This window comes from Alexandromys fortis, unplaced genomic scaffold (genome assembly GCF_014885135.2).
Source record: "Alexandromys fortis isolate MF-2015 unplaced genomic scaffold, M_Fortis_MF-2015_v1.1 scaffold_111, whole genome shotgun sequence".
Lineage (NCBI taxonomy): Eukaryota > Metazoa > Chordata > Mammalia > Rodentia > Cricetidae > Alexandromys > Alexandromys fortis.
In genome coordinates, this window is record NW_026067996.1 from 2,314,181 (window position 1) to 2,329,809 (window position 15,629).

At 46.7% G+C, this 15,629-nt stretch overlaps 1 protein-coding gene across 5 annotated transcripts in view; it reads right to left on the reverse strand.

Annotated features, from left to right (window-relative positions):
- Prickle2 (prickle planar cell polarity protein 2) overlaps positions 1-15,629 on the reverse strand; it is a 327,904-nt gene that overhangs the window by 24,955 nt on the left and 287,320 nt on the right. For all 5 annotated transcript variants that reach the window (XM_050160238.1, XM_050160237.1, XM_050160241.1 and 2 more), the window contains one exon: positions 13,682-14,557. In XM_050160238.1, the coding sequence (XP_050016195.1) occupies positions 13,682-14,557 (876 nt within the window). The remainder of the gene's footprint in view (positions 1-13,681; positions 14,558-15,629) is intronic.

Here is a 15,629-nt window from a genome sequence, read left to right on the forward strand (position 1 = left end):
TAACTGTCTGACCTGAAGCTCTACCGCCTTTCTGCTGCTTGCTGTTTTCTTCTTTTATTTGTTTTATGCCTTCTTAATAAACCCAGTCCTTCACAACTCAAAGGACGGCTAGTGTGGACCATTTTCCAAATGAAACGAGAGAGCTGCAGAGTGAAGGGAAAGCCAGGGCTACTTTAAAAAGCCTTATTTAATATTATAATGCCATGTTACCTTTTAAAGGAAAAAGAACTTTTTTTACAAGACAACCTCCCCACAAGAGACAGTTTTTTGTGGCAGGTTTTGTGTCTGTTTTGTGAGAAGAGTCTTATTATACGGCCCTTGCTAGCCTGGAATGCGGTATGCAAGCCAGGCTGGCTTTACAGTCACAGAGACCCACCTATCTCTGTCTCCTGACTGCCGGGATTAAAGGGGTGTGCTACCTCATCCAGCCTATGGCAAGGTTCTGAGCCTCATCTCTATTGACATTTGGGGCTGAACAATTCTTGTGGGACTGTCCTGTGTACATATACTGCGTGGCATTACTGCAAAAATTCGCTGGGATAATTACGCAGTAGGCGTTAACGCGGTGTCCTACTTAGAAGGCTTGCCAGCTGTTAGCTCCATTTATGACAGTAGGGTCTTGGTTGCCTTGGGAATGCGCAGAAGCAAGACTGTGGACAAGGGAGTGGTAGTGGGAAGAATCAGAAACTCGGGAAGGACGGGAATGTGAGAATCTCTGCTTAGTTGTTAAAAATGAGACTGTAAGAGTGGAGGGAGCAAGCCGAATGCTCGCATCCGTGCACCCGCCACTCTTTCCTCCTGGTCGCAGATGCAATGACATCAGCCCCTTCCAACTCTTGCTGCCATGACCTCCTCACTGACAGGCTGTACACGGAACCAAAATAAAATCTTTCTCCCTTAAGTTGCTTTGGTCAGGGTAATTTTCTTTTTTTCAAATCATAGCAACAAGAAAAGAAACCAAGACAAGCAGAAAGATGCAGAACTTTGAAAGATGGATGAAAGCCTTGTAACCATGGCAACAGTCATCATATACAGGGAAAATGCCAACTCTTTCATCCTTCTCCTTAAAGACAAATAGACGGGTGCACAGCACTTGGAGCTGGCTGTCCATAGCCGACGCTGGCTTGTTTGTACAAGAGAAGAAGATAAATGGCGGGACTGTGAGAATCACACTTCTGTTTAGCCATGATTTCAAAGCTCACAGCGCATCTGAAGGGAAGCTTGCGCTCTGGTCATTAATCAGCTGTTTGGTTAAGGAGGTATCTGGATAGGATGGGAATAAACTGTGTATGAAATCCAGATCTAACCAGGGCTGAAAGCAGTCCAAAAAAGGGTAAACTTTATTGATACAAATACCCACAGAAGGAGTGCATAGATAGTTTTTTTTTTATTCTTGTTTCCACTTTAAATAGCAACTTCTCCCTCACCCAGCAAAAGTGCTATTTTTGATCCCTGCTTCCTTATGGTCCTAAATATGCTTTCTCAGCCTTCCACGAAAGTCATCTGACTTTTTCCACTTTAATGCACCTGACTAAAGCAAACAGGAGCAGGGCAGCGCCGCCAGAGGAACAGCAGGAGGCTAAGTTTGAACCAGCAATGAGATGTGCTTTATAGTTTCAGACAAAGCCATCTCTTCCAACGGTCTCTCACCATCCTGGACTCCTTGAGCTCCGGAACTAGGCAAGGGCTCTCTTGTCCAGGGCCTTTGCGCATGCTATCTGTCACCATCCTCTTTTCTCCCTCCTCCCTTGCAAGACCATTTGAGAATGCTTCCCTGACCATCTCTCTGTGAAGCTGAGCCTTGACGTGTTCTTCTCCAATCTGGCTAATCTCTTTCTTTGCGCTTGCCACAATCTGCTTTCTCTCTGTGCCTGCACATCCCTGCTGGATTCCAAACGAGGGCTCTGCTGCGCTTTGCCCTGAGAACTGCACTAGGGGTTCCCTTTGACCTCTGACTCCCAGGTAAGTTTGATCAACTGGAGACATACTGGTCTGGCTCCTTCCTGGTAGGCTACAGGGTGGCTGCAATTCTCTGCCGAGACTGGATTTGCAATCCAGAGGCTGCTTCGTCATTCGGCTTTCTTTAATTACCCTTGAGTATAGCAGCTGTTTCCTGCTGGGGCCCCAACCCATCCAGAGAGTATATCAGACTTATTCATCAATGTGCACTTGGCAACGAGCAAGGTGCCTGAAGCATGGTAGGCACTCAATACATATTTGTCGAATAAATGAAAATAAAACAATTCAGCATCACAATTCCCTAAGATACCTTTTCATTCTCTCTTCATTTTTGTCCTTTCAAAATCATCTTGGACTAAATTTTGGTTTGGAAAGCAGATAAAGCAGGGTTGCTGAGGCTCTCCAGCTAAGCACACTAGAAAGCCAGCCCTTTAGAGTAGATCTGGGGAGGGAGGGTGCTGTGAGGGAAGGGGTGGCATCTTAGGCCATTTCTGCAAATGAGATACGAGATATTAGGGACTGGATTGAGAGTAAATAATATCCACAAATCAAAGAGAGGCCCCCGAGCTTAGCTGAGGAAGACAGGTGGTAGGGACAGGTGGTGCTGATATTCTTTGAGTCCACTATGGGGATTGAAAATTCTTCTCTTCCACAAGTTCTGGGGTTCAGAAGAATAAAATATGAAGTAAAATATGTCCCTTTCCCTCATGTGCTCCATTCAATATAGCCAGACAGAAGTGTGCCACACAGATGCCTCGTCACCAAATGACCTCTACAACAAACAGCTCCAGAAGACAGAAAAGACAGCAGAAGCCACCTGTGTCTTAGGGAGTCCCAGCTCCTGAGAAGAGAAAAAGCATCAGATTCAGAGATGCTCCCAGGACAGAAGTCCTGCTTATCCCAGGCACTGAGCAGCTTAGGCATGGTGAAATTGGAGTTCTAGTAGGGGAGCTGGAGGGCGGTGTCAGCAAAACGTGGTGCGTTTGTCTCCCAACAGATGGCACGGCAATTGAAGCAGACCCATTGCCCAGGGCCATGATAGGCTCGTTTCTAGAGCTGAAAATGATCTCCAAGGAAAACATCTATGGCTCTGATGTCTCCACTGCCTTCCTAGTTCTCACCCCTTAGCCAGGCCAGTTTTTTATCCATAGACTCGATGAACAAATTAATTTGCTGGACCATATGAGAATTCTCTGAGAAGTTAATTGATGGTGGTGATGGTGATGGTGGTGGTGATGTTGGTGGTGAGGAAACGGGAACTTTGAGGTGACAGCCACTCTGACTGTGAGGTTGGTGGGAGCATAACTAGGTCATGGGTTCTGGTAATCTCTTCTATCTCAGGAAAGATAGAAAAACAGATCCAGTGAGAAAATGCTCAACTCTTGGGCTAAAGAGAATTCTGCCCCACACCCGTCCTCTGCCCACACAGCAGGGCTGCCTGACATGAGAGCTCACACAGGTCGGGTAGCTGACATCTCCAGGTGGCCAAACCTCACACTCACTCACTAATTCTGACACGTGCCTTCTAGTCTTTCTGTTAGAGTTGATTCCCAAATTCCATCCCAGTTCCCTTCTGCAGGAGATAGATACTTTGGTGCCTAACAAAAGAAATAAAACTCTTCAGTAGCAAAGTTGCCAGGTGCCAGAGTGAGGAAAGGCTTCAGACATATCGCCTCAGGCCTCCCCGTGCCCTCATGTGGCAGAATTTACCTTTGATCAGCGAGCTGCAGGCCTGAGGGATAGAGCACAGAGCTGCAGAGGAGGAAGATGCCAAGGTCAGCCTCACCCCGCTAAGCTCAAGTCAAGGCGTACTCATGCTGGAGCAGACGAAGGAGGCGGGGTTCTCGCCACTGGCCAGCACGCCATCCTCTGAGTTGGATGAGGATTTTGGAATTCTTTATAGTTAGTCTTGTCTCTGTGCCTTGGCATTTCTTATGGTGCCAGGGAATGCTTTGGAACAGCAGGTGTAGGCTGCTGTTCTGGGCACCATAAGATGTCTGGAAGTCTCTCCAGCCTCTACTAGAAGCCAGCAGCACCCATTGTGGCTCTAAGCTTGCCTTCCCAGTCACAGCCTCTGGCCTAGGCCATGTGGGTGTCTCCAGTAAAGGGAATTTATCCCTCCGTCTGGTGTGTGATGTGGTGGTGGTACGTGTGTACACAGGTGTGCATGCACACGTGTGAACATGTGTGTGGAGATGAGAGGACAATCTCATGTTTCATGTTTTAGGTGCCATCTTTTCTTTTAGACATAGTCTCTTACTGGTCTGGATTCACCAAGTAGGCTATGTTAGGTAGCCCATGAGCCTAGGGGATCTCCCTGTCTATGTCCTCAAATGAACACAACAGAAAAAGTGAACGGCTTTGGTAACAGGGTCTACTTTAGTTGTAGAATCAAAGTGAAAGTCAAAAGTATACGAGATGAGAGATTCACAAGAATTGAAAGATGGTTAGTATGGGATTGGTTAATAAGGGAAAAGGGTTTGGAGAGATCTCTCAGCTGGTAAAGTGCTCGAAAGCATAAGGACCCAAGTTTGAGCCCCAAAACCCATACTAAAAGGGGAGGGCAGTCATGGTGGCATAGCAGTCACAGGCCAGTGCTGGAGAGACATAGACAGGGAGATCCCCAGGCTCATGGGAAAACTTTGTCAACCAATCAGGTACCAATCTCTGAAGACCGTTAGCCAGTCAGCTCTTCATTGAATGGATGAGCTCCAGGTTCAGGGAGTGACTCTGACTCAAAAAAAAAAAAAAAAAAACAAAAAAAAAAAAAAAAAACCAAGGCAGAGTGATAGAAGAAGACACTCCATGTCAGTCTCTAGCACACACCCACATGAATAATACACAGACACCCCTCTGTACACACAGAAAGAGAAATGTACTCCTTGAAGCTGGATCTAGGTTTGAATCACATCAGAATCCCATTGCTCTGGGAGGAACTTCCCATAAGGTAAAGGAGTAGAGGGCAGATGGGTGAAGTTTGGTAGGGACCCACTGAAAGATCCTGTGTTAACACCAGAATGAGCGCAAGGGACACAGCAGGTGATCATGGGAAGGTCGGCACCGTACAAGTTTTGAGAGAGCTGATGCTTGTCTTTAAGGCTGGCATGCTTTTACAGGAAAATGGAGGATGCCAAGATACATTTTTTTTGTTGAACAGTTTTCCAGTGTCATTCCTTTGGTGATCAAATAAACAAAATCAGCCACCCTTTCTCTCTCATCAGCAGTCACAGTTACTTACTCTTGACTGAACTGACTGTCCAGATCCCAAAGAGGTTATAAATATGCCTCCCCACCATGATGGACTCTACCTCTCTGAAACTGTAAGCTAAGATAAACCCTCTTCTATAAGATGCTTTGGTCATGGTAGTATATCACACCAACATAAAAGTAGGTAGTATAACCCCCCCACCCGCTGCGGTAATGAAAGGTTGACTTCACTGCCTAGTCCTGGGTTGGGCATGTGATTCTGGCCATGGAGGTCAATTTAAGAACTGTTAAGTGTTCCAAGTCAGAGCAATGAGATTTAATTCTGGACTTTGGGAATGGACTACTGAGAAAAAAAATTAATCTCTTTCCTCTTTATTGGATACTAAGGGATAGGGCTGGTAACAGCCACATTATGTAACTCAGCATCTTATGTAACTTAGAAACCTGCCTTGGTTTGTGAGCACACCCCTCTCCAAAGCACCTAGCAACCTGTTGGCAACCTGGGTTCCCACCTGCATAGAGTCTCATACTCGCTTTAAACAACAGAAATAAGTTACTCCCTTAGCAAATGCCCTGATAACATCCTGTTTCTATTCAAACACATTCTGGAACACAAATGGGGACCTATGGGTTAGGGACCCATCCAGCCTGATCAGGTCCAGATGCATGACAATAAGGGCAATGGGACCCCCTAATTACCATCTTATATGGAGGCATAACTGGCATTCATACAATTAAAATCAGATGCATTATGGGAAAGGATATGAGGAGTGAGCAAAAATTATATGATCTAAGCCTCTTTCTCAAAATAGTGAACCACTCAAATTATATCCCTATTAACCTAAAATCTCTACCTTTTGAATGTAATAAAGAGAAGCTCCAAACAATAATCAGGCACCTTGAATACCTTCACTCATGTGTCCACTGTCAATCTTGACAATGTATTATTTATTTATAATCCATACTGTGGCTTTGCTTTTGATTAATTACCATGCTACTTTATAATCTGTGTGGACTTCTATTTTGTTCTTGAGTAAGAGGCCAAGAACTTGGAAACACATGGTGCAGACCCTGCCCACTGCAAACAAGAGTCTGTGTGCCAGGGCAATGACAATTCTGAAGCAGTTCCCAACTCCTTCCCAGGCGGACCCTGGTGGGGACGTCAATGGATAGTATTCAAGTGGGTTCTAGGCTTTCAAATGCACAACCCCAAACACCATTGCCTGGACTTGGGTGCTAGACTGAATAAAAAGGAGAAAGCAAACCAAATACCGATCCTCATCTTTCTCTTCTTCCTGACTGTGGATGCAGTGTGGTCAGCCACCATGAGCCAGGCCTCGGCGACCATGCAGTCCTGCTGCCTTGATGTCCCCACCATGCCCACTATACCCTGGGGCTGTGAGCCCAGACAGAATTTCCTTCTTTCAGTTGCTTTTGCCACAACAACAAGACAAGTTATTAACACAGAAATTAACCCAAAGATTAGGGCCAGACGTTTCCTGAGCATATCTGAGGTGTGGCCCCTCAAATGGTACCCAGTGGTTAAGGGAGTTCTGCTAAACTATTTAAATAAAGAAACTGGGCTGAGAAATAGATAGATAGCCCAGCTATACAGAGCAGAGGAACTGTTCCACCCCCAGTGCTTTTGGAACTAGTTTGCATTATAAATGCATAAAAAGCATTTCAGACATTTCCGGGAGAGCGAGCCATGCCAGTGGTTGCTTCAGACTGTCGCTGTTGTTCGCAACTTCTCCAGTTTGCCATGAACGCTGAAAAAATGACCTCACCCCCACCTCCAGCCACCAATGGCTTCGCATCGAACAACTGACTCCCCCTTCTCCAGGGAGGGAGATGAGGCCTGTCCAAAGGTACAAATGACAAAATGTGCCATGGATGTGACCAAAGGTGGGGAGCCCGTCAGCTCTCTCCTTGGAGCCAGGCCAACCACACAGGCAGTTTCTGCCAGTGGTGGCACAAGTCAGCAGTTCTGATGCTAAAACCTCTCACCCAGCACCAGTGTCTCACAAGTCAATCTTCCCCTGGCTCCCAGGACCCATTCCCTGTGCTGCTGCAAACCTCTGACCATTTCTTCCCCTAACAGGCTGTCTTGACCTTCCTCTTATTTTGAACCTCTTTACCCTGTTTATATCCTGGACACTATCTGGACTGCCCCCCGCTCTGGTCTTCCTATGAGGCCATACTGGCTCTTTGCTAGTTACATGGCCCTAAAACTACTATGGCCATCTCATCAAAACCTAGATCAGATGATGTCCCCTTGCTCCCTTCTTGGCATAACATTGTAAAGGCTTTCCCATAGCCCTACCATCCAGCCATGAGCTTCCCTCAGCGTGCACTTTCCATATCCTACAACCACAGGGCCTTTGCACGTGCTGCTCTTCACACTGTTCATATAGTCCTTCCCTTATTGTCTCTCTTTTTCAGGATTGCCCGCCTGCACCAAGATTCCTTCTGTGTATAGCTTGTAGGATACCATCCTTACCACCTGCAATTCTCCACTGCTCCTTCGCACGGCTACTGCCAACTCCACTAGACTATAGATACAAGCAGAGAAGGTCCCAGCTCATTTTAGCTCAGTAGCACATCCTTAGCAGCACGTACAGACTGTTGTCCCTATGAATGTCAGCAGCTGCTGATGTCCTATGGGCCCTTCCAGGGTGCTGGGCACTGTTCTAAAATCCCCTTAGCAGCCCTGACGTTACAGTTTAAAGATGAGGACACCAAAGCAAGAACAGGTAAGCCAGCCTTCGACTTCCGCAGGCCCTGCGCAGCCTGTGCTCTCGTTCAGCCAGCTGTACTTCACAGAGCAGGCACTCAAGTCACAGATGCTGAATGAACAGGAGGGTAAATGAAGAAGTCATTTTCCCTTTCCCTGACTCCTGCACCTGGATTCCCTTCCTGCTGGTCTCAGCTCTAGCTGCTCTAACCACCTCCTATATGAAAGCAGCTATTCATTGAGGTCCATGCTCAGTTCTTCAACCAGGACTTATAGCCTAGAGCTGCCCAGTGGTAATGGCTTCTGTCAGGGGCCTCCAGTCCCATCTCTGCCACACACTGGGGTCAGCTCTGGCCTTCTTCTATTATCTCACTTGCCTGGGCACCAACTCCTGAAACATTTGTCCCAGTCTCCCTTGTCTTTCAAAGGCTGACCAATCTCGGCACATCACACACGACTGATCTCTCTGCCTCCTGTCCCTCGGCTTTACTGCAGACTTGTGCTCTTATGCTTCACCTCCAAGTCAGACTGACACACACACACCAGCTACAGCAGGGAAGGGAGGCCTCGTTTCTTTATATAAAATCACTGTGCAAATCCCCTGGCCGTTGATCATGGCCCTTCTCGTGAGGACATGGATCAGGGCAGGTAAGAGCCTGGACTTTACAGTCTGCCCCACCTGGGTTCAAGTCACTGCCATTTGTTAGAACTTAGATTAAAGAAGTAGGAACTTCCATTTATCTAAGGCATGGTGTCAGCATTGACAACGGCCATGAACGTTAGCGTTCTCATCGCCGAAATGGCCGTGATAGTGATTTATCTCTGAGGATTCAAAACTACGATGCACGTGTTGACTCATGATCAGTGGTCTTCTATGATCACCATTATCATGTAACGCCCCATGACATCTGGGAAAGAGCAGGGTTAAGGAGCTTTGCCACGCTCTCACACTGGTGTTCACACAGTGGTAACTGTGCTTTCCTGAGTCACCCAGTGGTAGCAGAAGGCATGGACTGCGTTTTCCATGGAGAAGGGCTTTCGTACTCCCAGTTCTAAACAATCTGGGTAGTGCCATAGCCCAGATCAGATGCTGGCAAATGGCTGAGTTGTGCTTTTTATTAAGATCTGTTCAAAAGAACAATGCTGTCCACAAAGGACCATGCTGTCTGCCAGATTAAACACTGAACTTACCCAATAGCATAAGTTACCTACCTCAGAAAGAAGAATAAATCCATTTTCCCGAATCAAGCTTTAGAGGCTTAGTGACTGATATCTGTAACTCAGTCTATGATTCTAAGGCTTAGAAATGAATGAATGGTTCAGATCATTGTCTCCTCAAAAGACTACTAAATGTTCTGGCAGACTTCAAATGCATCCCCGAGGATCAAAAGAGAGAAGGCCAGCTTTCTACAAAGCTGTATCTTCAGTGTAGGGCTATGTGGGATAGGATGTAAAAACTCATTTATGCTGCGCTACAAGGAGGACCAGAAGCTGTGCTTGTAATATTAGCCCTCATTTTTCTACCTGGCTGTCATGTCTGATAGTCCTATGGTAAACCAAGGGCACAAAATGACTTTCTTCACTTTCCTGCTTTCTGCAGTTGCTGCTTGGGGAAAGACGAGGCCACAGGGGTATTGCTACACACAGCAACCCCCCCCCCCACTGGTGATCACCAGGAGAGGGGGCAGCTGAGTCATCCTGCGTGTGTCTTGGAGGAAAAGGAACTAACAATATGCAGTTTCCAGAAACCATTACAGAGGGGCAGACATGTCTCTTGAACTTAACTACACCTACCCTTGAGTTTTTGTAAAATCCTTACAAAGGAAGTATTAAGTCATTAAATCCCGATTTCTAGAAAATCAAGTCTTTGAGAACTTGTTTTGAGACTTGTGTAAAGTCACAGGACTCCTGAGCAATGAAGTGGAGCTAGGCCTGGTAGTGAGGGCCTGCAATCCAGCTGCTCAGGAGGCTGAGCAAGAAGGACCACTAATCGAGGCCTGCTGGGCAACTGAGTGAGACCTAGCTTCAAAACAAACCATGAAAGGAAAAAGGCAGTGGAGGTACAGCTCAGGGGTGGAGCATTGACTGCGCAGGCGTGAGGCTCTGGGTTCAATTCCTAGTCACGCGTTAAAAAAATAGATGAAGGGACGATCTGAGCCCAGAGTCCATATGAGAGGTAACTGGGTAGAGTGTTCTCCCCAAAGCCTCAGATTCAACCCCCAGCACCTCATGAACTGGGTGTGGTGTGTTCCTGTGATCCCAGCACTGGAGGCAAGAGATCCAGAAGCTGAAGGCCCTTGTCAGCTATATAATGAGTTTGAGATCAGCCATGAGACCCTGTCTAAAACAAACAAATAATGATTTTAAAGAAATTAACATCAGAACTATAACTCCCAACCTACTATTGTTTTCAACCAGTGGCTAAAAAAGCATAACACCAAGGCTCCAAGGCTTGTATAAGAGCTCCCAGAGACTGACAGTGGGATTAACCCTGCACACAGACCATACACTTACTCTGTCCTTTCATCTGGCAGGGCTGCCATTAGCTTCATGCGGTTAATGCAATTTAAATTAATGGAAAGGCAATTTACATTTTGGTCCATTGCTGTTGCACTTGAGATAGCTCCTTTTGGCTGTCAACCTGACTGCCCCTGGAATTAACTGAAACTCGAGCTGCCGGCACTCCAGTGAGGGAGTTCTTGAACAGGTTACATGAAGCTGGAAGGCTCACTCTAAACCTGGGTGGCATCTTTTGGCAGACACCCAGATTAAAAGGACATGGAAGATGTGAGCTTTGCTTTCTGCCTGCTTGCCCTCACCCTCACCGGCAAGTTCTTCTATCCCGTCTCTGAGACATTCCTTTGCCGGTGTGAGGAACAGTTTCTTTGGGATTCTAATACAGACTGTAGACCCGCAGCTCTCCAGGAATCCCCCAGGCCTTCAGCACTGGACTGGGGCCACTCAGACATCCAGCCTTGTGGACTGAACAACTCCTGTTTTCTCGGCCTCTTGACTGTGATACAGCCATTGTTGGATTCCCTGAACCACATACATCCTGTAAGCTAGTTTAATACCTCCCTGTACAACTTCCCAGTAAGTATGTATGTATGTATGCATGCATGAATATATGTATATCAGTTCTGTTCCTTTAGAGAACCCTCACTAATATAGCACTATATCTTACCTATAGACCAATGATCTGTGACGTTCATTACATTTAATCTTAATTAATCTAATTTTAATAGTTACACATGGTTGCTAGTTACCATATCGGACAGTGCTGATCTCCGGAGTCTTTTTTTCTCAGCCTCCTCACACATGGCTCCATGCTTCCCTTCAGAAATCAGAGGCAGAGGGAGTGTCCGCTGACGATTTTCTGAGAACTACAGGGTAAACACCCCCTCATCTCTTCCTTAGAACTGGAGACTGTGTGTGCTTTCTTGGCCTTCCTCAGACTCCTACCTTGATGCCCCCGATTTCCTCATAAGATCCCCTAATGTTCTGGTCAAAATAGACAAACCCAGAACATGTTTTAAGACAACAATACACATCGGAACAGCAAGGAGGAGCTAGCAAACACAGATTCCCGGGCTCTGCCTCTGGTGAGCTGTGCTGCAGAGGCGCTGGGGAGAAGGCTGAGGAGCACACATCTCACCGCATGTCCCAGTTGTTCTAGGGCACGTGGTTTTGCCTGAACCAGCTTCAGAGGCTGAAGAGCATATTTACCTACACTCCTCTTATGATTATAGCATGAGTGTTCCTGGGAAGTCCTCGCTGCACCAATTGCTTATTTCTACAATGTCAGGGAAGGTGCTTATTCACCCAAGTCTCATTTTTTCCATCATCAGAAACAGGGGGGTAAGAACAGCTGAGCTTTGTCTTCTGGGACATGTGGGAACACAGTTAGTAAAAGCTTCCGAGGAGAGAGACAAGGTAAAACTCATTGTATAGACATCCTACGACTCAGGCTTTTGTTTGTCGTGGAGAGGGTTCAAATGGATTCCACGTCTTTAAAAGTCTGTGTTTTTAACTGCTCTGAAAGATCTAATCAAGTGGGGGCATATGATGGCAGCAGCTGCTGGGTTAACAGAAAGCGTGGCTCTGGAGTCAATGGGGCAGCTCCTTGTTCATCCCTGGAACAATGGGGTCAATAGCCAAGCCTGGTCAGGAGGGGTCATGCAGGCCCTACTCCTTCCTGCTGAACTATTGGCTACTGAGGGCTCTGGGAGGGTGGGGAGTCATTATCTTTGGATGTGTACCCTCCAAGCTCCCGTGGGTAGTTCCATGCTCATGGTCACAGTCACTCAGAAAACCTCTGGTTAAAACTCAGTGGGTCCCAAAACAAAACAAAACAAACAAAACAAAACGACATGGACATGAAGAAGGGACCCATTGGGAGGAGGGAAAGAGAACAGGCCTGAGAGGGAGATGAGAGGTTGGGGCAGGAGAGTAATCAGAATATGCTATACACATACATGAAGTTAGTTGTCAAAGGGCAGATTTAATTAATTTTAAAAAACTGAATAATGCTCAAACTTTTTGGTTCTGATTTTACAGCTCAGAAATAAGAATAATGATGTTTTCCTTGTAGTGTTGTGACAACTTAATTAATGGCTAATATTTGTGTTGTGCCCAGAACAATGGTTGGCATGTGGTAAGAACTGCATGCATTAGCTGAGACATTCCTGTTTATGATAACTGGCAGCAGGGGCTAAGCAGCAGCTGAGCCCAGCAGAAGGGGCTACCAGAGTTTACCTTCTCTATTCACAGTCCGAGCATGCCTCACCCAAGGCCTACAAGGAGATGTCTCTATGCCGCAATGACAAAAGGGTGTAGACCCCAGACAGCTGACTGTGAGACCAGGTAGGAAGGTCCACCTGTGACTCCGATTCTCCGCTGTTCGAGAGACAGAAACACTACTACACCGAGTACACCCTAGGTCATTCTTATCCAGGTGCAGACTAACACGTGGCTCTGCTGAGCCTGACTGAAACACTCCCGACAAATGACTCACTGGTTGAGTCTGACACAGCCCTCTGGCCGGCTTGCATACCCTGATCAGTAAGAGAAGCACACAGAACGTACAGTAAAGCCACGGTCATTGTAGGCAACTGTCTGATCTCTATAGCCAGCTGGAAAACTGTTAGAGACAGTATCCTGGGATGGTCTGCCTCCATCCTGTTCCTTTTAGTCAGCTTTCCTCCTCATCTGCATATTTCTCTGTATTTCATATACATATTATATATATTTAATATCTACATATTACATTTTATTTGTATATCTTTGAGATACTGGGCTTCTCAAACACCACCAGGCTGGGGCACTTGCATCCTAAGCATGTGGTAAATACCACCACCTTATAGCTATTCTTCCTCATGAATGCTGCTGGCCAACCTTCCGCCTTACCGCTGGCCACCCCTACAACTTTGCTCTATTCCTCCCACATACACAAACAATGCCACTGTCAAGTAGTCCAAAGGCAATGATGGGTGGGCGTGGTAGGATGCACATCAGTCTGAATGTCACCAGAAGAAATGCCACACAATCTCCAGAGCCCCACCTGGAAAACCCAGAGAAGGCATCATTTCTGACTTGGCTCCTCTCCTTCTACCAAGAGCATTTGCCCACCCCTAAACCTCATCATGTACCGCAGGCATCCCGACTTTGAACTCAGGCTTCTTCTCTATTAGAGACATTAAAGACGGAAGTCAACCTTCCTCACCATCCATGTGGAAGAGGACATTGTATAGAAAAACACTGTAGTGCCTAGGACCAACCTACCTGTTGCATTTGACAGGGCCAGTGATTCCATAGAGCCACGAGGAGTCTGTTCTGTGGGTGTCATGTCCTCTGTGTATTTCAGGGAACTGAGTGGACGACGGGGCCGGCACTGCTGTGTTGATATGCCACCTTCTTCTTCCTCTTCCTCCTCCTCGTACTTGGGAACTGGGATGCTGCCTCGGGTTTCACTAAAGCTTTGGCTGGACATATCGCTGTAGCTCTCCTGGGACATCAGTCTCCCTGGGTAATAGTCTTCATGACATTCCTTGATAAAGCTGCCACCATGCCCCTTCATGGCCATTGATGAGCTTCTTTTGGGGTTGCTGAAGTGCTTGGCCCACACGTCAGGCTGGGCTCCTGCTGCCTGCCCTCCTGGGCCATAGGAAGTTCTGATGTTGCACTGGCTGAGGAGCTGCAGAGGACTCTGGGATTGGTTCTGTTCCATCTTATTCCCATAATGGAAGGGCTCATCCCGGCTCCTCCAAATAGGGTCACGGTTGAGGCTGGGTGTCTGACTGGATAGGCTGAGGAGATCCATCTGCATGGACAGGGGGTCCACATCAGCTGAGAGCCGGTTAGAACTCACCTGTAGCTGGCTGTGCTGGCCCAGCATGGCCTCCTCTGTTTTGCCTTTGTTCTTGCCAATTTTGGCACTGCGGCGAGACTCCTTGGCTCTGGCATTCTGGAAGGCCGAATCGGACGAGTCAGAGCCATTGGGGTCCTCCCCAGCACTGCAGGCCCGTGAGCAGAATATCTGGCCCTGCTTTGGGAGGAACGGTCGCCCCAGGAGGGACTTCTTACAGTGAGCACAGCAGAAACAGGTCTCGGTAGCATGCCAGTGTTGGCCGTCATAGGTCATTTGACCTTGGTCGATTCCTGGGAAGCAAGAGACAGAAAGGAGGCTGAGGAGCTGTACCAAGCACTACAACACCACATGAAACAACACCAAAACAAAGCAAAACAAACAAAAAAACTACTTCACTTGCTCTATGACCAGGCCCCAGGCAATCAGTGCCCACATCCTTATCCAGTAGAATAAGTTAGAACTTATTCTACTAGTCAGCTGACTTCTTAACTTCCCTTGGTAGCAGCATGGAAAATGTAGATCAGAACAGCTTAGCCATGAATTCTGCCAGAGACACATTTTCCCCAAATAGCAACCGAAGTTGAGCATCCTTAATCGAAAAATTCAAACTCAAAATGCTTCAAAAGCCAAAATTTTGGTGTCAACAAGATGCCGCTAGCAGAAAATTCTGTATAATAAAATTGCTTCGTACATAAAAGTATTTAAGATGTCACATAAAAGTATCTTGAGATTATATGCATAAGCTATATAGGAAATATAAATGAGTTCCATGTTTAGACTTGTATCCTAGTCTTCAAGTACCTCATTATAGACACGCATGACTCTATAGGTTGAACCAATTCTGCTCCCAGACACGCCACTTAAGGGATAGTCAATCTGGGACAGTCCTAGTCTGATAAAGCTCTTGATTGTTTGAGCTGAATTTCTACCAGGGTTTCTGTTTTCCAGATGAGGAAATGCAGACACAGAAGGTTAATGGCTTGCCTAAGGTAATAAAATTAATTAGGCATCAGAGACCAGATCTGTACTCAAAAGTCTTGCTCTGAAAAGACAGTCCTGTCTTCTTTACTCTACTTAGGAACCTGCTTCTCAAGAGTCTTGTCCACTGCCAATAGTAGCCCTGAGTACTTCCTGACTTTTCCGTATAGTGTCAATGCCCCTTTCTATCACACCATTGTCCACACTTACACGTTTATTACATATCTCTTTCATGGAAAGAGGTGCTGTATGGAGACAGGGTCAGAAGTCTCCATGGGGCCTCCAGGCCTATGTAATAGTTCTTCCTACTTATAGTGGATGGATAGATGAACTATATCACTACTCGCCATCAGACATAGGGGACTTATGGCAGCTGCTTGTTGG